This window comes from Hemitrygon akajei, chromosome 12, assembly GCF_048418815.1.
Source record: "Hemitrygon akajei chromosome 12, sHemAka1.3, whole genome shotgun sequence".
Taxonomy (NCBI): domain Eukaryota; kingdom Metazoa; phylum Chordata; class Chondrichthyes; order Myliobatiformes; family Dasyatidae; genus Hemitrygon; species Hemitrygon akajei.
The window spans coordinates 16,009,107-16,035,315 of record NC_133135.1 but is presented as its reverse complement, the minus strand read 5'-3'; the positions used below and the strand labels follow the sequence as shown (position 1 = coordinate 16,035,315).

The window sequence follows — 26,209 nt, the reverse complement described above, 5'->3', positions numbered from 1 at the left end:
TATGAATTAGTTGCTCACTTTATATTTTGCATTGCAAATGCTTAACCAAAAGATGATAGAGATAGTGAATATATATATTTTAATGACCCAAAGAAATGAGGCTTGTGAATTAACTCACTTACTTTGTAAAATCCAGATACGCTACGTGTCCATGATAAAATCCTGGTTTCATTTCTTTCCATGTTGTAACATTTTTCACAAATCTTGCCTGCATTAAAACAAGATTACACTTATGAATTAAGTTATTCATATTAAATTAGATTGACAGAGATACTTGATGAATAAAATCATAATGGAATTACAAAAATACATGTAACATGCTGTAATGTTTCACTGCTAATGTAATGGTTTCTCTGTAGCAGCAATGTTTGGGTTATGACTAGAGGTGATGGGGTTTCTAATGCTGGGGCTATCCAATGAGAGAAATGTTGTTCTTTCTTGTGAGTCTGGAAGAGAGATTTTCACTTTTGCCAGGGAGAGATGAGAAGGGAAGACATGAATGGAGAGATGTGGTAGACCACCAGACGGAATGGACTTGGAGCGAGGGTCCGAAGGTCAGCGGCGATCGGAGGAGGTCGATGGTGGACGATTGGCTTATCAGTGAACTCCAAACTTGCATAATAGACTGTTTCATGAGAATGGGCCATTTTTCTTTTTTTTGTTTTCTTTATGAACCATATAGCCAAAGTAAGAATTATAAAGCTCAATCGTTTAATTGCATATTGTGTACTTTTTTAAATTTTGGGGTACTGTTTTGTAACAGGGGACTCATCACGCAGCATCCACCCAAACGAGATTTCTTAACTTTGGCCGGGCCGGGGACTATCATGCCCTATATTAAGCCGCTAGCTGAAGCGAGAGTTACATACAAAAACATGATAATTTAAAATTTGATGTTGGAATTTATTACTCTCCAGAATGTGAAACAAGGCCAAGATATACAAAGCTGCATCAATTTACTGCTGAACTCTGTTTCAGACTGAGGTTAAGTACCTACCTCTAAAGTAACTTAATTGTTTTCATTTACCTTGAACCAGATTACTTATTTAATTTAAATAACGGTCATGTAAAACAAAGACGAGCATCAACACTGACAAATAATTATTTAGAGACAAAGCTCTGAACAGGCCCTTCTGGCCCAATAAGCCACATCACCCAGCAACCCACGTATTTAACCCTGACCTAATCACGGGACAATTTACAATAACCAATTAACCTACTAACCGGTAAATCTTTGGACTGTGGAAGGAAACCGGAACACCCAGAGGAAACCCAGGCACTCATGGGAAAGACGTGCAAACTTCTTGGACAGTGTTGGAATTAAACTCCGGACCCCGATGCCCTGAGCTGCATGAGCATTACGCTAACTGCTACGCTACTGTAACAGAGTAACAGATGCAACTATCACAGCTACAGTCATTGTCCAAGTACCAATTTTTAATCTAACCTGCTGAAAAGTGAAATTTATCTCCACACAAACTGAATACCATGTAGACAATTGTGTGGCTCTGTTCATAAATGGTTAAACTATACAACCTTTAAAAATCATCTTTTAGAAAAATCTATCCAATATTTACTCATGTGCATTGGATACTTGTTCACTGGTTTTATTTTGGGTATATTAATAAAACAGGAAAGACAACTGCACACCTGGAAGAAAAATTAAAGACTCACCTGATCTTGTAAGGACATCACGGGATTATTTTTGGTTGTATTGATATGCAGGACATGGTACTTGTTCACTGCACACAGGTCATATGCAATGTTTGTGAACGAAGTGCTGGCTGTTTTAGGTACACGGTTATAAAGGATGATGATGTCATCCATCTCGTCTCCTCCTAGGTCTTGCTTCGGGTTATCCATTGTGTGGCGCTGTTCAATCTCTCTGACTTCATGCCTTGCAATTGCCCTCTCTGTAAAAGAAAAATCCAAGATTTGAAGGCTGACTAGCAACTCATCTACATAAGGCAATAATTACAAGTTAAAAAGTACCTTGAATTATTACTTTGGAAATAGCAGATTGTTTTTTGAATTATGAATTTCTCCAATGCAACATACACTCAATTTCTACTTATTCAAATTGCATTGCCTGAAGATATTAGCACCAGTTATTGCAATTAGATAATTTAATATGTGGTTATGATTTAGAAATTGCTACCACATTATGGAACTGAGACAAATTTTGGGTGCTGGAAACACTCAGTACATCAGACAGGCTCTACGGTCAGCAAAATCGAATTAATAATTTACATACAAGAGCTTTAATTCGAAATTGAAAAAATGAGGAAGAGGCTGCCTAACACTGGGTGTTTATGCTTCTACTGTGCAATCTTTGAAATTAACAATCCTTCACACCCCTCAAGTGACATCACCACAAGTCGATTTAATCTTCATAGATTCAAATTTCAGAGATATTTCAAGGTCTGAGTATATGAGAAAGGAATTGAAAAATACATTGATAAAAAGGGGAAGTAGATTGAGGATGGGCAAGTGAAGCATTGCAGAAAAAAATGAAATTTATATCCACACAAACTAAATACCACGTAGATAGGAAATACACAGCTTCATAATCACTGCATAACAATCAAATTTGTGGTTAAATGGTCAAAATGTCTGCAAAATATTAAGTATGGATACAATTTCAGTCAGAATATCCAGTCTGGTTTCCAGCCAAATGTGAAATCAAACACAACTGCGCATTATTGCATCGCTTTCCTTACTTGGGCTCATCATTGATCCTGTTTGCCATAGGACTCTTCCTTAGTTGCCTGAACAAAGCTATTCATAGCCTGGAGAAGCTTTTAAGCAATCACTTCTTTAAAAACATTCGGCAACAAAATCTGCTTTTCATACAAGCACTTACAGCATCTATTGCAGACTATGAGACACTTATTGAGGTTATTAGTTTTTAATCAAATTTTTTTTTGTTTTTGTTTGAATTTAATTTCAAGAAACCTCTGAAGGAATGAGAAGTCATTTACAATTAAACTGACAACCCCAAGAGATTTCTTGCAGAAATTCATGAGTTACCACATTTGAAAATTCGCTCACTCGATTGCAACAACGTAACTTGTTGACATCTGTTTAGCAAGCAACTGGTTAAGTACCACAATTTCACACCATTGTATGTATTTTCAGATACATAGCACAGCCTGTGGAGCTGCAGATCAACTCCATTTCTGCTTCACATGTACCATTAATTAAAAAAACACCTTTAATTTTTGAAACAGATGAAACACACCCAGAGTGTGTTCCAAAATTTTCAACAATTTAATTTAAGTAATGCTGGTTATTTGCTTGAATAAAATTTAATGATTTTTAAAGTCTAGCTTTTTTTTGCCACATGTACATTGAAGCATATAATGAAATGTGCTGTTTTGTGTCTATCGCCAATACAATCTGAGGATTTCATTGCGGACTGGGGACAGTCCACAAGAGTTGTCAGGCCTCCAGTACCAACAAAGCATGCCCACAAATCACTAACCATAATCTATGTGTCTTTGGAATGTGGGAGGAAACCAAAGAGGTCATGGGGAGAACGTACAAACTCCTTACAGAGAGCAGCTGGTGATGAACCCAAATTGATAGTTTATAGAGATTGTGTTAACTGCTACACTATCGTGCCACCCAGAATAAATTAAAATTTAACAGAACCTTCTACTTGTTACACGTGCAACTGGAATCATTTAATAATCTGACTTTACATTAGGCATACATAGGATACCACCGGGGTGACAGATTGCTTTGGCCTCCACTGAATTTTCAGGCAATAAGCTGCAAATGCCTCATCCATCTGAAAGCACACATCTGAATATTTCTTAATGAGTGTTCAGCAGAATGAGGAAAGGTTAGAAATGGCACAGATTAAAATTATACAGAAAACGTACATGATGGTGCAGAAATTGAAAGAAAATTGTATTAGTCGAGAGAGTAGGGATGAAGGCAACTAATCTGCTTGGAGGTAAAGAGAATGGACAGAGAATCAAAGAGAAAAGTAAACAAAGCTAGAATGGAGAGATTCAAAGTCCAGCAGATGTTGGAAGTCCAGATTTAAAAGAATATTGGACATTCACAGATCAGACATTAACAGTGGAAACTAAAAAAAACTGAGTTAACATTACAAGTCTATCATTTTATATTAGAATTAGCCAGATCTAATTTAGAAGCAGGCAATACAGGGAACCTTCAGCAAGTCCATCACACTCATGAAAAGGGATCAGGCTTGGTGTTTCAGGTCAACATCTTTGCGTGAAGGAGTGGGGATAGTGGTGCCTGCTATTAAGAGGGTATTGGCTTTGTTCATCTCTGCGGATGCTTCCTGACCTTTGTATTTGACAACTACGGTATATGTGAGAGTAAAAATGCAAGACAGTTACACACCACAGCAGTGTAATATTCTGAAACCAAAGTTATTACTCCTGGATTTCCTTCTTGATTAATTCAAAGACGCAGCATAGTTTAAATAAGCTGGCACATTTACACTTGATTCTTCAAATCTATTTAAAACTGGTATTGCAAGGATGCAAAGCCACATTTTAAATTAATTCACACACGATTAATTTCAGATTTGGTAGCACCATTTTAAATTACAAAGTTCTATTTTAGAGAATGTAGATATAGATACTAGGATTTCTTTATTAAGTAATTGGTTTCAATTAATTAGAGTTTCATGGCCTTGGCATAAGAGTATTTCAAATGAACATCTCCAAGCCTTCAATTTTAACTAAAACAAATTAGTTAATCATCAAGGCAGCTCATATTTTTTTACTGTGATTTCTGAACACTGAATAATATATGGCTTAATAATCATGATGAAATACAAGATTAAAAGCATCAGTTTAATTTAGAATGTTGGTGAGATTTTAAGCAAATGCAATATGGAGCTTCACTAAACATCTGTGCTTCTAAGGTGGCGACAATTTTTTTTAGCCCTAATTACTTAGGTTCCAAATCCTGAATTGCTGATGCCATGAGTTTGAATCCTGCCTATGCCAAGCTAGCAAGCTTAAATTAGAAACATTTCTCAGAGGAGAATAAAAGCAGTCTATGTTCTCCTAGTTTCTTGTTCTCCATATTTTGTAACTGGATAACTTCAATGCTACTTATGCAGTCACTAGCATTCAAGGGATGTGGGCAGCACTTGCCAAGTTGGCATTTAATCACCCATCTCTAGTTGTACTCTAGGTGGTGGTGAGCTGCCTTCTTGAACCACACCAAATCTTGAGGTGTGGGTTTGCAGTTAGGGTGAGTTCCAGGATTATGACCCAACAATGATGATACATTTCCAAATCTGGATAGTGTGTGGCTTAGAAAGTAATTTCCAGGTGGTGGTGCTCCCAGGTTTTTGCTGTCCTTGTCCTTCTAGCAGTGCGAGTGAGGCAAGGAACAGGAGGATTATAAAGATTAATACGTGGCTGAGAGGGTGGTGTAGGAGGGAGGGCTTCAGGTTTGTAGATAATTGGGCCTTGTTCCAGGGAAGGTGGGATCTGTTCCGAAGGGACGGTTTACACCTGAACTGGAGCGGTACTAACATTCTTGCAGGGAAGTTTGCTAGAGCTTCTTGTGGGGGGGGGGGGGTTTAAACTAAATTTGCAGGGGGCGGGGATCCAGAATGTGAGAGAGGATAGCGAGAGGAAGAATAAAGGACAGGTGGGGACTACATGGTTCCGGAATATTAAGTGTGTAGTAGAGGAAGGTGGGGCGGAACAAGTGATAAGGAGGACTCGTGTACTGAGGGATGGTCTGATGGAACATGGAGTTAAATGTGTTGAAAGAATAAGTAAATGTAGGAAGGACAACAAAATTCTAGGGGCGTATAGCCCGATGGGAGTTCGGGGAGCTGGGTTAAGCACAATAGGCAGCAATTCAAACAGAGAGAGGAGAAATGGGTTAAAAATTCTATATCTGAATGCACGAAGTGTCAGGAATAAGGCGGATGAGCTTAAAGCCCAGGTGCGAATGGGTAACTATGATGTTGTTGGGATAACAGAGACATGGTTGCAGGGAGATCAGACCTGGGAAATGAATGTACAAGGGTATACGTGCTATCGTAGGGACAGAAATGTGGGCAGAGGGGGTGGGGTGGCCCTGTTGGTGAGGAATGAGATTCAGTCCTTTGCAAGGGGGGACACAGGGTCAGGAGAAGTAGAGTCTGTGTGGATAGAACTGAGGAACAGTAAGGGCAAAAGGACCCAAATGGGTGTTGTCTACAGGCCACCAAACAGTAGCATGGATAATGGGTGCAAGTTGAATAGGGAGTTAACATTGGCATGTGGCAAAGGTAATGTTGCAGTAGTTATGGGGGATTTCAACATGCAGGTGAACTGGGAGAATCAGGTTGGTGCTGGACCACAGGATAGGGAGTTTGTAGAGTGCCTACGGGATGCATTCTTGGAACAACTTGTACGAGAGCCGACCAGGGACAAGACTATTCTGGATTTAGTGTTATGTAATGAACAGGATTTGATACGTGATCTCGCAGTAAAGGAGCCATTAGGAGGTAGTGAGCACAATATGATAAGCTTTTATCTGCAATTTGAGAAGGATAAGGGCAGCTCGGAGGTGTCAGTGTTGCAGATGAACAGGGGAAACTATGGAGCCATGAGGGAGGAGCTGGCCAAAGTTGACTGGACGGATAGCCTAGCATTTAGGAATTGATCAGCCATGATCTCAAAATGGCGGTGCAGGCTCGAAGGGCCGAATGGTCTACTTCTGCACCTATTGTCTATTGTCTATTAAGGATACTGGGTTTGGAAGGTGCTGTCTGAAGAGTCTCCGTGAGGTGCTGCAGTGCATCCTGTATAAAGGTAGAAACTCTGAGCTGTAGAGTGACTTGATTGTAGTGGTTGGGGATCCTATCAAGCACACTGCAATCCCTGTATGGTGTCAAGATTCCAAAGCGCTGCTGAAGCTGCACTCATCCAGGCAAGAAAAGTATTCTATTACAATCCTGACTAAAGCCTTGTATATAGTGGACATGATAGTGCAGAAATTGAAAGAAAGAAAATTGTATCAGTTGAGAGATAGCTCTGAATTTACAACATCTGCCAAATCTCTTGTGTTTTGCTTCTAAGCTGTGTAGAAGATGAGAAGTTAAACCATGGCCAAGGTCCATATTAGTTCACCCCAATTCCAACAAAAGTTGCAGTCAAAGCAAATTACAGTCAATAATCAATTTCACTGCAGAAGCAAATTTTGCTTAGATTACCACCTCTATCATGCTTACTGGACAAAATTTTTCCGATTTTTACCTCTTTGCTCCAGAAATTTTTAATGATTGCCATTTTTTAAAAAAATGTGTTTGCCCAAAGTCGCAAACCCAGATAGAGAGTTCATCGAATTCCTTCCTGACTTAATGCTGATCTTGAAAACAATCAACCAAGCAGAATGGTAATTGCAATCATATCTTTCCTATTGCTAAACCACTGCAGAATGTTACGGTAACAAAAATCTGCATTATTATGGAGTATAGAAATGCATCATTCAAGGGCGTCAGCTTAACACTGTTCAAATGCAGTTTCAAGGACACTGATAATTCCAGTATTGACTATAAATAAAAACAAAATAATAGATTGCTGATGTCACATGTAGGTAATGAAATGAAAATGCTGTTTCAGTCAATAAGCAAAATTTCTTACATTCAGGAAGAAAAATTAACTTAATTTTTTCATCTAATTACATTCAAAACCAATTCCAACACTATGCAATATCAATACTACAATTCACTCAACTACTATTCATAAATAGAGTCAATGGAGATGTATTTTAAGGATGTACCTTTTTGTGGCATTTCAGATTGGATTTCAAAATTTTAACTACAGATCTGGAGTATGGTACTGCATTTTTATGTTATACCATTACATATGCAGAAACACAACTACCGGTAATCATGAATAAGTCTTTTCAGTACCCATCCTGATACTTTGGTTGAACAATTACTTTATTTCTCCACACCTCCTACCAAGTCCCACCAAAACAAAATCTTAAGAAATGACAATGGGTAAAAATAGTTTGGTCAAATTATGCATTTGTTTTTCAATGATAAGGTGGGCCTTGTTTGAGCACAGTAAAGAATATGAATAATCAGGGTCCTGTTAACTACTGCTTCATTGTCCAAATGGAATTTTGATCTCTAATTCTATACAATATTTTAATCACATTGGTAGCAAGCTGAACCTTCACTTTTGTTAGTCAAGGAGCAAAATCTTATGGCTGAGTAGTAATAAAATTAAGGATGCTCCGATACAGGAGAGAAAGAAGGTATGGCCTAATTTTAAACCAGGATACTGAAAACCTGTACTGACTAACTGGCTAGAGTGTTCAAGGATATCTTCAACTATTCACAGCTTCAGCTGGAGGTTCCCACCTGTTTCTAAAGGGCATCAATCATACTGGTGCCCAAGGAAAACAGGGCAAGTCACCTCAATGACTACTGCCCAGTAGCATGCACACCTACTGTGAGATTGGTGAGAGCTAGAATTAACTCCTGAGCAGGTTTTGGACTCATTGCAATTTGTCTACTGCTACAAGTCTACAGCAGATGCAATCTTACTGGTTCTCCACTGGGGTTTCCACCTAGACAATAGCAATACTTATGTCATGCTGCTGTTTATCAATTACAACTCAGCATTTAACATGATCATCCACTCCCCCACCCCCACATACGAATCAACAAGCAACAAAACATCTGCCAAAACCAGTGTGGAAATTCTTGACTTCTACACTGGAAGACCACAGACCTCCTCCCTGACAATTGACACAGTGCATTTCAAGGAATTTTGCTTAGTCCACTTCTCTAGTCTCTTTACGCTCGTAACTGTGTGCCCGGACACAGCTCAAACACCAACTATAACTTCAACGATGCCACTACTGTTGGCAAAACCACAGATGGTGAGGAGGAACATGACAGTGAAACAGATTGGTGGGTCAAGTGGTGTCATGACAACAGCCTTGCACTCAATTTCAGGAAGACCAAGAAACTGATTTTAGATTTCAAGGAGGGGAAACTGGGAGAACATACACCAATCCTTATTGAGGGGTAAGCAGTAGAAAGGGGGACAGTTTCAAATTCTGGGCATCAACATCTCAGAGGGTCTATCCTGGGCCTACCAAATTGATGCAATCATGACAAAGGCAAGCCAAAGGGAATACTTCATTAGGAGTTTGAGGAGATTTGATAGATCACCACACAAGAAAGTTTCTGCAGAAGTACCATGGCATTCTCTCTGGCTGCAGCACCATCTACTATGGAGGCACCAATGCATGAGATTGCAAGAGGCATCAGAGGGCTGTAGACTTAGCCAGTGTTTGATCTGTGGAATGACAAGCTGGATTGTGTGTGTTTGTCTGCAGACTGCTGGGAACTGCACCATCAATTTGTGAGGCATATCACTCAGGGACTTAGCCTATATCTATATATATTTTTTGCGTGACTGTATGTTTTCTTGCTATCTTGAATATGGTGTGCGTGCCTTGTGCTGTGCCGTGCAGTGTATGTTTTTCACCATGGCCCCTGAGGAGCACTGTTTCGTTCAGCTGTATTTATTCATGGTTGAAAGATAATCAAAATGAACTTGAACTCAGTCAGTTCCATCATAGACACAAGCCGCTCCACCATTGAGGGCATCTTCCAAAAGCGGTGCCTCAAGAAATTGGCACCTATCATTAAGGACTCCATCTGAGCCATGCCACCTTCTCATTACTACCATCAGGGAGGAGGTTCAGGAATCTAAAGACCCACACTATTTTAGGAACAGCTTCTTCTCCTCTGCTAACAGATTTCTGAACAAAGATTCAAAGTACATTTATTATCAAAGAATGTACAAGTTAAACAACCTTGAAATTTGTTTGCTCACAGGTAGCCACAAAGCGAGAAACCCAAAAGGATTCAGTTAAAGATAAATAAGAATAAAAATAAAAGATCAATATCCAAATGCACAAGAAAAAAACATCTTGCAAACAACATTCCTAACCAGAATTGAGTCCTCAGATCCAAACTCTGGAACTGTCCAGAGTAGGCTCAAAGACTCGATTATCAGATCATCATATTAGTGGGAACGGAGCACAGCAGCCAAGGCAGTCTTCACAGCCTCAGCGCCATGGAGAGGGGAATGACCATTGCGGAGAACGAGCAAAATCCGCTCTTACCCACGATCCTGATATCCAGTCTTCAGTCTACCTGGGCCAGCTGTTAATTTGACCTAACAACGGAAGAACAAAAGGCTCCAGCGCCCTGGAGAGAGAAGTGAACATCGTGGAGAGAGTACGAAATCAGCTCTCACCTCTGATCTAGTCCAGCGTTTAAATTCTCTGAACAGTGGATCATACCTTGCTCTAGGCCCCAAATCCACTCTCAGGCACTTCAGATCAGCTCAGTGGCCAGAGCAATCCAACCTCACACCCAGGCCAGTTATATAGGCATCAAAACTCGTCTGCCCAGGCCCTGACTTCTCTAGGCACCCAGAGTAATCCAAACTCATATCCAGACCAGTTGTATGGGCAGTGGAACTCCATCTGCAATGATTCTGCAGCACACCATTTGGCTCACTACCACCCCAAATTTCTCTTGCTGTTGCATGCCCCTTCACTGTTTTGTAGCAACAATTTAACACAATTTACCTCATAGAAGACATTGAAGGAACAATACCGAAACTTAAATTGAATAAGTATCAGAAAAAAATTATAAAAATTGCATTGGCAGTAGCCAAAAAAGTTATCACAGTTACTTGGAAATCTGATTTATATTTGACTATGGATCGTTGGAATAATGAAATACATAGTTGTATTCCACTTGAAAAAATTACATACAATCTAAGAAATGAATGATATATTTTTGAAAATTTGGCTCCCATACCTATAAAAGATAGGATTAAATACATAGGTCCTTTGAAGATAAAATTATAAAGTAATTGGAGAAAGTAAAAATAAATATTAAAATTATTTTGAACTCCATGGAGCATGTGGGGATCCTCCGATATCCAGGCAATCTTTCTTTTTTTTCTTTCTTTAGATAAGGGTTAAGGGGAGGGGGGAGGGTTAATATTATTTTTCTCACTATTTATCATCACATTTATTCTTTGTAATTTTCTAAAATTTAATAAATAAATAAATATTTAAAAAGAGGGGGAAAAAAGAAAAGATATTTTTAGTGATGTTTTTAGTCGGATTTGTTAACTTTCTAACTACCAGACAGCGTTCAGTAGTGCTAGTTTAACCAGAAGTTTAAACAGTTTAACAGTCGATGAACCCACGAACATTACCTCACTATTACTCTTCTGCAATATTTAATTCATTATAACTTACTGCAATTTGTTAAGCCTACACGGTACTGCTGCCACAAAATGAATTTCTGAACTTGTCAGTGACAACAAACCTGATTCTGAAAATCACATTTCAGTAATATTCAAAGCTACTTCTTGTTTCAGTTTTGTGTATGAACAAAGTATTCCAATTTTCCAGTAATTAACCAGGAACTTAATCTAGGAGTCTTCATCCAGTCAAGATGGTGACAAGCACAACTGGAAACCTAGCACAGTAAATTTTATGCCAGGTAACTGAAGAATGTATTCAGTGATTTTTTTTTCATTGTCCCTTTTGGTGCATGCAGATTTTTTCTCTTCCCAACAGAGAGGCTTTGATTAACAAAGTCCATCAAGGTTAGGAACTGCCAAGTATTTTCAGTTATTACTGAACATAGCAAGCCTCCTAATCTTTGTTCGATTTAAGACATTCTCTCTGTTATTGCATTAATTTACTGGATTATTAGCCTAGAGTAGTGAAAATGCTTTCAGATTTTTTGAGAACTCGAATGTAAAGTCAATCATAATTAGTGCTCTTATTAATTGGTGATAAAAGGAGTGTGGCCTAAATGCATGTACTGACTTTCTAAAGCAAGTTTTATAAAGCACTTTTGTGCCTCAATAATTCTCAGAAATGGCAAAGAAATAAATGAAAGGCTAATCTGCAATAAAGTGCAATATGTCACTGTAATGGATATTTATGTAGTGTAAACTGAGAAAACGTTGCTGATGCCTTTGTTAGGTTCTGATATCTACCTTTATCTCATCAGTTTAGATAAAGGAGGAACCATCAAGCCCTAATGCACACCTGACCCATGAATTTCTGAATTAAAATGTTAGTTTCATTCTAAATTCAGATTTTACAAAAATAGCAAAGCTGGGGCATTCTCTTGATTTCAAATCAAAATGGTTATGATAACAAATCAAACTAATATTCCAAAACACTACATTCCATTATTTTAAAATAAGTAGTTGGAAGTATGCTGTGGTTGTACATCCCCACATAATGATTTGGGTTACAAATAAATATACATTAAAGTGCAGTGTTATGGGTGTTTCATGAAAGGACTCCCTACAGCAATTTGAAAATTCTTAATTTCTGGACATATAGAGGGATTAAATATATAAATTAGTTTTCAGCAGGCATGCAAGAATAAAAGTACTACAAACAACCTGCTGCAGCAACTCAGTACATCGAGCTACATTTGTAGAGGAAAAAGGAATTGTCAATGTATTAATAAGGTTGAAACAAATCAGTTGGCAATTACACTCGCCTCACTGAATTCCTCCAGCAGGTTGTTGCTCCAGATTCCAGCCTCTGCAGTCATTTATATTTTCAAGCACATAAGCAGGTAATTAGGTAATTTAGCCTCCTGAATTGTTTCAATTACATCATGGCTAATCTAAGCTTGAACTTCACTTTAGTGCCTATCAAGGTTTACCATGCATATACTTATCAACTTTGGTTTGAAAACTTTCAATTGATTTGGCATCCAGAAGTTAATAGAAGAACCATTTCCACCACTTTAGGTTTTAAAAAAAGCAATAATAGTCCAAATAGCCCATTCCCATTCCAACATTTTGGTCCACCGCCTCCTCTTCTGGCACAATGAGTCCATTCTCAGATTCAGGGTTCAAGGCACAGTATACTTATTTTCAAAGTATGTATGCTGTATACAACACTGAAGTTCGTCTTTCCCCAATTAAACACCAAAATGTGAGGAGCAACACCTCATATTCCATCGAGGTAGCCTCTCACCTGATGGCATGAACACCAATTTCTCCAACTTCTGGTAATTTTTCTCCCCCTCCCCTCTTCAATTCCCCACTCGGGCCTCTTGCCACTTCTCCTCATCTACCTATCACCTCCAGCTGGTGCCTCCCCTCCTTCCCATGGTCCACTCTCCTCTCCTATCAGATTCCTTCTTCTCCAGACATTTACATTTTCCACCCACCACTTCTAAGCTTCCTATTCCCCCCCCCACCCACCTGACTTCACCCATCACCTAGCTTGTACTCCCTCCCCTCCCTCCACATTTCTAATTCTGGCATCTTCCCCCTTCATTTCCAATCCTGATACAGGGTCTTGGTCTAAATCAACGTGTTTATTCCTTTCCATAGATGCTGCCTGACCAGCTGGGTTTCTCCAGGATTTTGTGAGTGCTGCTTTGGATTTCCAGCATCGAATCTCTTATGTTTAAGAACAGTCCAAAATACTAGATACTTAATAGTACTGTGCAAAAATCCTAGGCAAATCTACATAGCTAGGGTGCCCTAGACATTTGAACAGTACTGGAGTAATTTTATGTATTGTACTGTCACAAAAAAAAACTAATTTCATGAGATGTGAGTGATGATAAACCCCATTCTGATATGAGTCACTTGTGGACTAAGAGTGCGAAGGGGACAGGGAGAAGAGAATCATGGTTGGGAAAAGGGGAAGGGAGAAGGCAGGGAGCGGGAAACACCACAGAGACATACTGTAATGATGAATAAAACGATTGTTAGAAATCAAATTACCGTGATGTTTCAGTGCTAGTCAGTCTGCACCCGCACCAAGCCCTCCCACCTTGCTCCCCCTTGCCATTCTCAATATCCTTTGCTTACAAACTTTCTCTCCGCTTCACATTAACAAACAGAGCTGTACAAAAGCCTTAGGCACCCTAGCTATATACATGTGCCTCAGACTTTTCCATTGTACAAAGTTTTTTTTTCAAATAATCTGATGTTGATTGCGCTGACTCTGCATGACTTCAGAAAAGGATCAGGTGGTCTCTACAAATGGCAAACGAATTTAATCATTTGCTCAAGTAAAAAGAACTGCATTTGGCCCATCGAGTCTGATCCACCATTCAATCATGGGCTGATCCAATTCTTCCAGTCGTTCCCACTCCCCTGCCTTCACCCCATAACCTTTGATGCCCTGGCTAATCAAGAACCATCTCTACCTTAAATGCACCCAATGACTTGGCCTCCACAGCTGCTCGTAGCAACAAATTCCACACATTACCACCCTCTGACTAAAGTAATTTCTCTGCATCTCTGTTCTAAATGGACATCCTTCAATCCTGAAGTCGTGCCCTCTTGTCCTAGGCTCTCCTACCATGGGAAATAACTTTGCTAACTAATCTGTTCAGGCCTTTTAACATTTGGAATGTTTCTATGAGACCCCTCCCCTCATTCTCCTGAACTCCAGGGAATACAGCTCAAGAGCTGGCAGATGTTCATCATACAGTAACCCTTTCATTCCTGGAATCAGCCTTGTGAATCCTCTCTGAACCCTCTCCAATGTCAGTATATCCTTTCTAAAATAAGAGCCCAGAACTGCACACAATACTCCGTGTGGTCTCACGAGTGCCTACAGAGCCTCAACATCACATCCCTGCTCTTATATTCAATACTTCTAGAAATGAATGCCAACATTGTATTTGCCTTCTTCACCACCGACTCAACCTGGAGGTTAACCTTAAGATATTCTGCACAAGGACTCCCAAGTCCCTTTGCATCTCTGCATTTTGAATTCTCTCCTCATCCAAATAATAGTCTGCCCATTTATTACCTCCACCAAAGTGCATGGCCATACACTTTCCAACATTGTATTTCATTTGCCACTTCTTTGCCCATTCCTCTAAACTATCTAAGTATCTCTGCAGGCTCTGTTTGCTCAACACTACCCACTCCTCCACCTACTTTTGTATCATTGGCAAATTTAGCCACAAGTGCGTTAATCCCATAGTCCAAATCATTGACATACATCGTAAAAAGCAAAGGTCCCAACACCGACCTCTGTGGAACTCCACTGGCAACCAGCAGCCAGCCAGAATAGGATCCCTTTATTCCCACTCTGTTTTCTGCTGATCAGCCAATACTCCACCCATGCTAATAACTCCACTGTAATTCCATGGGATCTCATCTTGCTAAGCGCCTTGTCAAAGGCCTTCTGAAAATATAAGTACACCACATCTACTGCATCTCCTTTGTCTACCCTGCTTGTAATTTCCTCAAAAACTTGGTTAGTCAGGCAGGATTAGTCAGGCATGATTTTCCTTTCAGAAAAGGAAAAGGAAATTCACCTGTCATGTGCCTCCAGGTACTCCGTAATCTCATCCCTAACAATCGATTCCAACAACTTCGCAACCGCTGATGTCAGGCTAACAGGTTTATAGTTTCCTTTCTGCTGCTTCCCACCTTTCTTAAATCGCGCAGTAACATTTGCAATTTTCCAGTCATCCAGTACAATGCCAGAATCTATCGATATTTGAAAGATCATTGTTAACACCTCCATAATCTCTCCAGCTATTTCCTTTAGAACCTGAGGGTGCATTCCATCAGGTCCAGATGTATCCATCCTCAGACCACTAAGCTTCCTGAGCACCCTCTCAGTCAAGATTTTCACTGCACATACTTAACTTCCCTGACACTCTTGAATGTCCAGTCTTCTACTGTGAAGACTGATGCAAAATATGCACTCAGTTACTTTGCCATCTTTGCACCTTTCATTACAATATCTCCAGCATCATTTTCTATTGGTCCTATATCAACCCTCAACTCTCTTCTACCTTTTATATACTTTTAGTATCTTCTTTGATTTTAGTCACCAGTTTCCTTTCATAATGCATCTTTTCCTTCTAATGACTTTCTTAGTTTCTTTCTGCGAGTTTGTAAAAGCTTCCCAAATCCTCTATCTTTCCAAAATGCTGGTGGAATGTAGCAGGCCAGGCAGCATCTATAGGGAGAAGCACTGTTGACGTTTTGGGCCTAGACTCTTCGTCTGGACTTCCTGGCGAAGGGTCTCGGCCTGAAACGTCAACAGTGCTTCTCCCTATAGATGCTGCCTGGTCTGCTGCGTTCCACCAGCATTTTGTGTGTGTTGCTTGAATTTCCAGCATCTGCAGATTTCAAGTTTGCCTCTATCTTCCCACTAGCTTTGACTTCCTTGTATGCCCTATCTTTTGCTTTTACTTTTTCTGTAACTTCACTTGTCAGCCAAAGTGGTGTCATTCTTCCATTTGAAAATTTCTTACTTGAAATATATGTCTTGCATTTCCCTTATTTTTCGCAGAAACTCCAGCCATTGCTGCTCTGCTGTCCTTCCTGCCAGTGTCCCTTTCCAGTCAACTTTGGCCAGTTACACTCCATTGTAATTTCCTTTATTCAACTGAAATACCAACACATTGTAATTTACTTACTCCTTCACAAATTTCAAAGCAAATTCGATCATATTGTGATCACTGTTCCCCAAGGGTTCCTTAACCTTAAGCTCTCTCAACACCTCTGGATCATTGCACAACACCTAATCCAGCACAGCTGATCACCTAGTGGGCTCAACAAGCTGTTTTAAAAAGCCATCCCTTGGACATCCTATAAATTCTCTCTTGAGATCCAGTACTGGCCTGGTTTTCCCCAACCCACTTTTATATTAAAATCCCCAATGATCATCATGACATTGCCCTTCTGACATGCCTTTTCCATCTTCTGCTGTAATTTGTAATCCACATCCCAGCTGCTGTTTGGAGGCTTATATACAACTGCCATTAGGGTCATTTTACCCTTGCCATTTCTTAAGTCAACCCACAGTGACTTTACACCTTCCAATCCTATGTCATGCCTTTCTAATGATTTAGTATTATTTCTTATACACAGGGCCATACCACCCCCTCTGCCTACTAACTCATCTTTCTGCTGCACCTTGGACATTCAGCTTCCATGGCAGCCATTCTTTATCTAAGTTTCAGAGATGATCACCACGTCATACTTTGCCAATCTGTAACTGAATTTCAAGATCATCCATTTTATTTCTTATGATGTGTGCATTCAAATGCAGTTGGCCCTCCTTACCGCTGATTCAACCAACCACGGATCAGGAAAATCCGGAAGTTCTCTCTCCAGCACTTGTTGATTGAGCATTGTTCGCCTAGCGTCTAGTGTACAGACATTTTTCTTGTCATTATTCCCTAAACAATACAGTATAACATCTATTTACATAGCATTTACATTGTATTAGGTATTATAAGTAACCTAGAGATGATTTAAAGTATACGGGAGGATGTGTGTAGATTATATGCAAATACTATGTCATTTTATATAAGGGACTTGAGCATCTGCATTTTTTGGTATCCGCGGGGGGTCCTGGAACCAATCCCCCACGGATAAGGAGGGCCGAATGTACAACACTTTCAGTCCAGGATATGTTGCTTTCTATTTTAACTGCATTATGCCTCTATTGCCCTGTTGTAACTCATCCCACTGGCTGCGATTATGCCTCATCTCCTACCTGTCCTTTCTATCATCTCTTCTGTATGCTATCTTTGATTTATTTCTGTTTTCCCCTTCCTCAGCCCTATCACTCCAGTTCCCATCCCCCTGCCAAATTGGTTTAAACCCTCCCTAACAGCTCTATTAAACCTGCCTGCTGGGATAGTGGACCCCTTTGGGTTCAGATGTAACCTGTCCTTCTTGTACATGTCATCCCTCCCCCAGAAGATGCCCCAATGATCCAGAAACCCACAGGCCCTGCCCCCTACACCAGTCCCTCAGCCACACATTAATATGCCTGATCATGCCATTTTTGCACTTGTTAGCACCAGGCACAGGCAGCAATCCTGAGATTTTCAGCTTCCTATCCAACTCCCTGAATTCTCTCTTCAGGACCTCCTCCCTTTTTCTACATGTCAATGGTACCAATGTGTACCAAGACTTCTAGCTGTTCACCCTTTCCCTTCAGAATACTCTGCACCCAATCCGAAACATCCTGTATCCTGGTAGCTCAGAGGCAACACACCATGCGGGTATCGCTATCAGGCTGACAGAACCTCCTGTTTGTTCCACACACTATGGAATCCCCTATGACTACCGCATTCCTCATCTTCTTCTCACGCTTCTGCACCACAGAACCAAGCTCAGTGTCAGAGACCCGATCGGCATGGTTGTCCTCTGTCAGGTCACCCCCCTCAACAGCATCCAAAACGAGATAATGATTACTGAGGGGGATGGCCACAGGGGTACTCTCTACTATCTGAGTTCTTTCCATCCCTTCACTGACAGTCACGCACTTATCTAACTCCTATAGCCTTGGGCTGACTAACTCCTTGTAGCTCCTATCTCCTGCTCACTTTCCCTAATAAGCAGTAGGTCATCAAGCCGCAGTTCCAGATCCCTAACACGGTCTCTCAGGAGCTGCACCTGGTTCAGATGTGGCCATCTGGGAGACTGGAAAATTCCAGGATTCCCACATCTGACACCCAGAGCAAAGTACTAACCCTACAGACATGCTCTTTATTACTCTTAAAAAAAAGGAAAGAAAAAAAACCAAGTCCACTCACCCACATACCTCACCAAAGCACTACCACTCTACCTCAGATCTCTGTCGATGACTGCTCCTTTGATGAGCGCTCCACTAGGCAGTGTCTCCCTTTTGTTCCTGAACCTTCCCTACTATCTAACTCACGATTGGTGCTGTTTATAGCCACTGATAGGCCACATAGAATGCTGTATAATTGCTGTTTGCTTGCTTTATTGTTTGCACAATTTGTTTTAGTTCTGTCTGCACAATGGGTGTTTGACAGTATTCTTTTGTTTTTAATGGGTTCTATTGCGGTTCTTTATTTTGTGGCTGCCTGTAAGGAAACAAATCTCAAGGTTGTATAAAGAATACATAATTTGATAATAAATGTTCCTTAAACTATAAATTTGTTTCTGGATTTGGTGGGCTGAATTGACTCCAAAAACTGTAATAACATAATTTAATACAATGCAGAGCATGTCTTCTTTTACGGTTCAACATTCAAATTACCTTGGAGGTTGACTGACACTACTGAACCAAATCTGAGTTTGAAATAGTGAATGGTGTCACTAATTTTAATTTTAGTCACCAGCAAACATTCAGTAGTTTAATAATTTTCAAACTTGGTGCAAACACAAGTGATACAACAATTATTTTTTTAAATTAGAAACATAGAAAAGTTACAGCACAATATAGGCCCTTCAGCCCACAAAGCTGTACCGAGCTTATCCTTACCTGAGAAATTACCTAGGGTTACCCATAGCCCTCTATTTTTCTGAGCTCCATATACCTGTCGAGGAGTTTCTTAAAAGTCCCTATCGTTTCTGCCTCCACTGGCAGCCCATTCCAAGTACTCACCACACTCTTCGTAAAACCCTCACCCCTGATATCTCATTGGTACCTACTTCCAAGCACCTTAAAACTGTGCCCTCTCATGTTAGTCATTTCAGCCCTGGGAACAGCATTTGACTACCAACACGATCAATGACTCTCATCATCTTATCTACCTCTATCAGGTCACCTCTCATCCTCCGTTGCTCCGAAGAAAAAAGGCAAGAGTTCATTCAACCTATTCTCATAAGGCATGCTTCCCCAATCCAGGCAGCATCCTAGCAAATCTCTTCTGCAACCTTTGTATGGTTTCCACATTCTTTCTTTAGTGAGGTGGACCTGAGCACAGTACTCCAAGTGGGGTCTGACCAAGGAACTATATAGCTGCAACATTACCTCTCAGCTCTTAAACTCAGTCCCACAGTCGAAGGCCAGTGCACCATATGTTTTCTTAACCACAGAGTCAACCTGCGCAGCAGCTTTTAGTGTCCTATGGACTCGGACCTCAAGATCCCTCTGATCCTCCACACTGCCAAAATTCTTACCGTTAATACTATATTGTCATCATATTTGACCTACCAAAATGAACCACCTCACACTTATCTGGGTTGAACTCCATCTGCCACTTCTCAGCCCAGTTTTGCATCCTATCAATGTTTCACTGTAACCTCTGACAGCCCTCCACACTATCCACAACACCTCCAACCTTTGTGTCATCAGCAAATTTACTAACCCATCCCTCCACTTCTTTATCCAGGTCATTTATAAAAATCACGAAGAGTAGGAGTCCCAGAACAAATCCCCGAGGCACACCACTGGTGACAGATCTCCATGTAGAATATGACCCATCTACAACCACTCTTTGCCTTCTGTGGGCAAGCCAGTTCTGGATCCACAAAGCAATGTCCCTTGGATACCATGCGTCCTTACTTTCTCAATAGGCCTTGCATGGGGTACCTTGTCAAATGCCTTGCTGAAATCCATATAGACTACATCTACTGCTCTACCATCAATGTGTTTAGTCACATTCTCAAAAAAATTCAATCAGGCTCGTACGGCATGACCTGCCTTTCACAAAGCCACCTACTCCTAATCATATTATGCCTTTCCAGATGTTCACAGATCCTGCCACTCAGGATCCTCTTCATCAACTTACCAACCACTGAAGTAAGACTTACTGGTCTATAATTTACTGGGCTATCTCTACTAGCTTTCTTGAATAATGAAACAACATCTGCAACCCTCCAATCCTACGGAACCTCTCCCATCCCCATTGTTGATGCAAAGATCATTGCCAGAGGCTCAGCAATCTCCTCCCTCACCTCCCACAGTAGCCTGGGGTACATCTCGTCTGGTCTCGGTGACTTAACTAACGTGATGCTTTCCGAAAGCTCCTGCACATCCTCTTTTTTTAATATCTACATACTCAAGCTTTTCAGTCTACTGTAAGTCATCCCTACAATCGCCAAGATCCTTTTCCATAGTGAATACTGAAGCAAAGTACTCATTAAGTACCTCTTATCTCCTCCAGTTCCATACACACTTTTCCACTTTCACACTTGATTGGTCCTATTCTCTTATGTCTTATCCTCTTGCTCTTAACATACTTGTAGACTGCCTTGGGGTTTCCTTAATCCTGTCTCCCAAGGCCTTCTCATGGCCCCTTCTGGCTCTTCTAATTTTTTTCTTGAGCTCCTTCCTGCTAGCCTTATAATCTTCCAGATCTCTAACATTACCTAGCTTTTTGAACCTTTTGTAAGCTCTTCTTTCCTTGACTAGATTTACAACAGCCTTTGTACACCACAGTTTCTGTACCCTACCATCCTTTCCCTGTCTCAATGGAACATACCAATGCAGAAATCCATGCAAATATCCCCTGAACATTTGCCACATTTCCCTGAGAACATCTGTTATCAATTTATGCTTCCAAGTTCCTGCCTGATAGCCTCATATTTTCCCTTACTCCAATTAAATGCTTTCCTAACCTGTCTGTTCCTATCCACCTCTAATGCTATGGTGAAGGAGATAGCATTGTGATCACTATCTCCAAAATGCTTTCCCACTGAGAGATCTGACAGCTGACCAGGTTCATTTCCCAGATCAAGTACACCCTCTCCTCTTGTAGGCTTATCCACATAATGTGTCAAGAAACCTTCTAGAACACACCTAACAAACTCCACCCCATCTAAACCCCTCGCTCTAGGGACATGCAAATTGATATTTGGGAATTTAAAATCTCCCACCATGACTATCGATGCAATGCTCCTCAGACAGGATGAAGAGGTCAATACTCCCCAATGCCATTAGGCTTTACAATTCAACCGCCAGGACTTAAGAACTTTTTAAAAGCTATTATTAATGCTTTTTGAGATAGTGATTTAGATGCATATCATATTTTTTTTACTGAGTTAAGTATTGTATGTAATTAGTTTTGCTACAACAAGTGTATGGGACATTGGAAAAAAAGTTGAATTTCCCCATGTGGATGAATAAAGTATCTATCTATCTATCTATCTACCCTGTTAGTATTATACCTTCCCAGAATCTGTCTCCCCATCTGCTCCTTGATATCCCTGTTACTATTGGGTGGTCTATATATTAAAAAAAAACACCCAGTAGAGTTATTAACCCCTTCCTGTTTCTAACTTCCACCCACAGAGACTCCATAGACATTCCCTCCATGTCTTCCTCCTTTTCTGCAGCCATGACACGCCCCCACCTCTTGCCTCCCTCCCTGTCCTTTCTGAAACTTCTAAAGCCTGGCACTCGAGGTAACTATTCCTGCCCCTGACCCATCCAAGTCTCTGTAATGGCCACAACATCCAAGTACTGATCCACGCTCTAAGCTCATCCACTTTGTTCATAATATTTCTTGCATTAAAATAGACACATCTCAAACCCTCAGTCTGAGTGCGTCTATTCTCTATCACCTGCCTATCCTCCCTCTCGCACTGTCTCCAAGCTTTCTCTATTTGTGAGCCAACTGCCTCTCCCTCCGTCTCTTCAGTTTGGTTCCCACCCCCCAGCAATCCTAGTTAAACTCTCCCCAGTAGCCTTAACAAACCTCCACACCAGGATATTGGTCCCCCTGGGATTCAAGTGCAACCCGTCCTTTTTGTACAGGTCACTCCTGCTCCAAGAGGTCCCAATAATCCAGAAATCTGAATCCCTGTCCCCTGCTCCAATCCCTCAGCCACACATTTATCCTCCACCTCACTCTATTCCTATACTCACTGCCGCATGGCACAGGCAGTAATCCCGAGATGACTACCTCTGTGGTCCTGCTTCTCAACTTCTTTCCTAACTCCCTGTAGTCTGTTTTCAGGACCTCCTCCCTTTTCCTACCTATGTCGTTGCTACCATTATGTACCACGACCTCTGTCTGTTCTCCTTCCCACTTCAGGATATCTTGGACGTGATCAGAAACATCTTGGACCCTGGCACCTGGATGGCAAACTACCATCCGTGCTTCTTTCCTGCGTCCACAGAATTGCTTGTCTGACCGCCCCCCCCCCCCCCAAATTATAGAGTCCCCTATCAATGTTGCCATTACCCTTCTGAGCCACAGGGCCAGATTCTGTGCCAGAGGCGCAGCCACTGTTGCTTCCCCCAGGTACCCCATTCCCCCCCAACAGTACTCAAGCAGGAGTACTTATTGTCAAGTGGTACTGCCACAGGGGTGCTCTCTAGCCTCTGACTCCTGTCCTTCCCTCTCCTGACTGTTACCCACCTATCTGTCTCCCTAGGCCCCACAATGACTACCTGCCAATAGCTCTTCTCTATTACCTCCTCACTCTCCCTGACCAAACAAAGGTCATCGAGCTGCAACTCCAGTTCTCTAACATGGTCCCTAAGGAGCTGCAGCTCAACGCACCTGGTGCAGATGTGGCCGTTCGGGAAGCTGGGAGTCTCCCGGACCTCCCACATCTGACACCAAGCACAGAAAACCGGCCTCACACACATACTTCCAGTCAATAATCTACACAGATAAGCTACCTTGCCTCGACTTGTAATCGTTGAGCCAAAGCCTTCCTACTCTTTCTCCCTCTACTCCATCGCCCACTCTTCCGATGCCTGCTTTATAAGTTGTCTTCTTTTTAACTCTTCCTGCTGTTCTCACTGGCTTGCTATCTGTTAGTATTCGCTTGTAATCTGTCAGTTTCATTTTAATTGCCCAATCATGAAAAAGTGGCTGTAACTGCAACTCAGCACTTAATAGACCACATCAAGGGAACATCACAACATGCTTCCTTTGAAACAGGTTCAAAAGTGTACATCATATACTTAAGAATAGATCTTGTTTCTGTCAAAAAATAAAGTTACCGACTTACATTTTGCTTTGGAATGAAGGAACTCCAAATGCATCTGCAAACTGATCATTCATAAGAAAAAATATATTTGAAGATAAAGGCTGATTGATAATTCACGTTCCTTCAGGAGTGAGGAAAGATATTTCCCTTTGTTTTAACCAAAGAGTTGGAATTCACAATTTCAGATGCCTGTCTGGGTTCACTGGTTGAATTCATTTAAAAACCCAAGGGCACAAGGGAATACAGTATCACCAAGACATAAGAGATAGCAGATGCTGGATTCAAGAGGGAAAAAACAAACTGTGGAAAAACTCAGCAGATCAAACAGCATTTGTGGAGTGGCCATAAATCAGTGTAGAGTGGAGAGGGAAGATAGCCAGAAGAGGATGAGATCATGAGACAGAGACTGGGAGGTGATCTTTCTCCTTCAAAAAACATGCCTTGGTGTCTGCAGTAGTTAATGTAGTTCTCAAGCACTTCATCAACTTCCTACGCATCTGTTCTCACCACCCACCTTCCTCATCCTCCTCCTGACTTCAGTGGTTGGTTAAGACATTGGAGCCTATTGTTAAGGATGAGTATTTGGGGTATTTGGAAGATTAAAAAAAAGCCAAAGTTACCTTAAGGGGAGATCTTGCCTAATAAATATGATGGAATCCTTTTGAGGAAGTAACAATCAAGCTAGACAAAGGAGAGTCACTGGACATTATTTACAGTTGGCCCTCCTTATCCGCGAGTTCCGCATTCACGAATTCAACCAACCCTGAATTGAGAAAACCCGGAAGTGCTCTTGCAGCAACTTGTTGTTCGAGCATGTACAGTCATTTTTCTCGTCATTATTCCCTAAACAATGCAGTATAACAACTATTTTACATAGCATTTACATTCTATTTGGTATTATAAGTAATCTAGAGATGATTTAAAACATGCGGGAGGATGTGCGTGGGTTGACGTGGATCGGGATTGAAAAAAAATCGTAAGTTCTCTTACTAAGTAAGTCGGAACAGGTACATTCGGTATTATTTAGCGTCAGTTAGTCAAACATTTGTCTTAGTATATAGATTATATTTTACCTTTCTATACATATAAAACGCTTAAGAACATAGGTTTCGGCATCCGGCTCGTTCCCGAGTTCGATCCAGTGACAGACCGCTATCAAGTGCGCTCTCCATCTGTGGCGGGTTGATGTGGAGGATTAAAAACTCAAAACCCCAAAACCCAATAATTAAACCACTGTGGTGCTTAGTAATAATTGTAGCTTTCATCAGGGTAGGGCCTCTCTCACTTTACCCTTTAAAATTGTTCCAATTGTTGACCGACATAGCCTAACGCTTTTACAATGACCGATGGCGTTTCACTTCTTTCCAATTGCTTTATTATTTCCACTTCATTTCCAATTGTGATCGTGATTATTTTCGTGAACAGAAACACTGCAGATTCAGAGCTCCGCCACTGGGTCCTAATGTCCACCGCACTGAGACAGGTTAAATAAGGTCTGGGATTCCGCTGGGTCCTAAGGTCCACCGCATTGATACAGGTTGAATAAGGGACTTCAGCATTCGCATTTTTTGGTATCCACGAGGGGTCCCGGAACCAATCCCTCGTGGATAAGGAGGGCCGACTGTACTTGGATTTTCTTAAGGTCCTTGAGATTGCTAGAATTACAGGAAAGGTAATAGCATTGATAGAAACAACACACACAAAATGCTGGTGGAACACAGCAGGCCAGGCAGCATCTATAAGGAGAAGCATTGTCTTCTCCTTATAGATGCTGCTTGGCCTGCTGTGTTCCACCAGCATTTTGTGTGTGTTGTTTGAATTTCCAGCATCTGCAGATTTCCTCATGGTAGCATTGATAGAAGTTTGACTGATTGGCAGAAGGCAAAGATTGGGAATAAAGGAGGCTGCCAGTGGCTAGTGATGTTCTGTGGGGTTGGCATTGGAGTCCACTACTTTTCACATCATGTTAATGATATGGATGATGAATTGATCAATGTTAACAAAACAAAGAGCTAGTCATTGAGTTAAGGGAAGGGGCAGTGCAAATGTAATGTTTCTGATGGGATAGACTGCAGAAGGAGAAAATGGTCAGATATTATTATGCGTGGCAAAAGGGTAATAATGTGGTAATAAAAGGCATTGAAACTGTTCCAAATTGGAAAGATGGAATGTTCTTAGTAGAATGCAGGAACTGGACAGAATGTGAAGTTACCCAGAAAAACCAAGAGCAAGGATGTTATGATACGTAGAAGAGGTTCTGCAGATGCTGAAGTCCAGAGTAACATACAGAAAATGCCGGAGGAACTCAACAGGTTAGGCAGCATCAATGGAAAGGAATAAGCAGTCAACATTTCTGGCTGAGATTGGGACAGGAAAGGAAAGGGGAAAAGAATTTAAGAATGTGTTGGGGAGGAGGAGGAAACTAGGTGAGAGGTGAAGCCAAGTAGATGGAGAGGAAGGGAGGCATGAAGTGAGAAGCTGGGAGAGGT

General features: G+C 41.0%; 1 protein-coding gene across 1 annotated transcript in view; it reads right to left on the bottom strand.

Moving 5' to 3' along the window:
* The window catches only part of hs2st1a (heparan sulfate 2-O-sulfotransferase 1a), a 178,006-nt gene that overhangs the window by 39,677 nt on the left and 112,120 nt on the right, over positions 1-26,209 (bottom strand). The window contains exons 2-3 of the mRNA XM_073062623.1: positions 1,675-1,913; positions 123-208 (exon numbers count right to left, since the gene is read on the bottom strand). Of these exons, the coding sequence (XP_072918724.1) occupies positions 123-208; positions 1,675-1,913 (325 nt within the window). The remainder of the gene's footprint in view (positions 1-122; positions 209-1,674; positions 1,914-26,209) is intronic.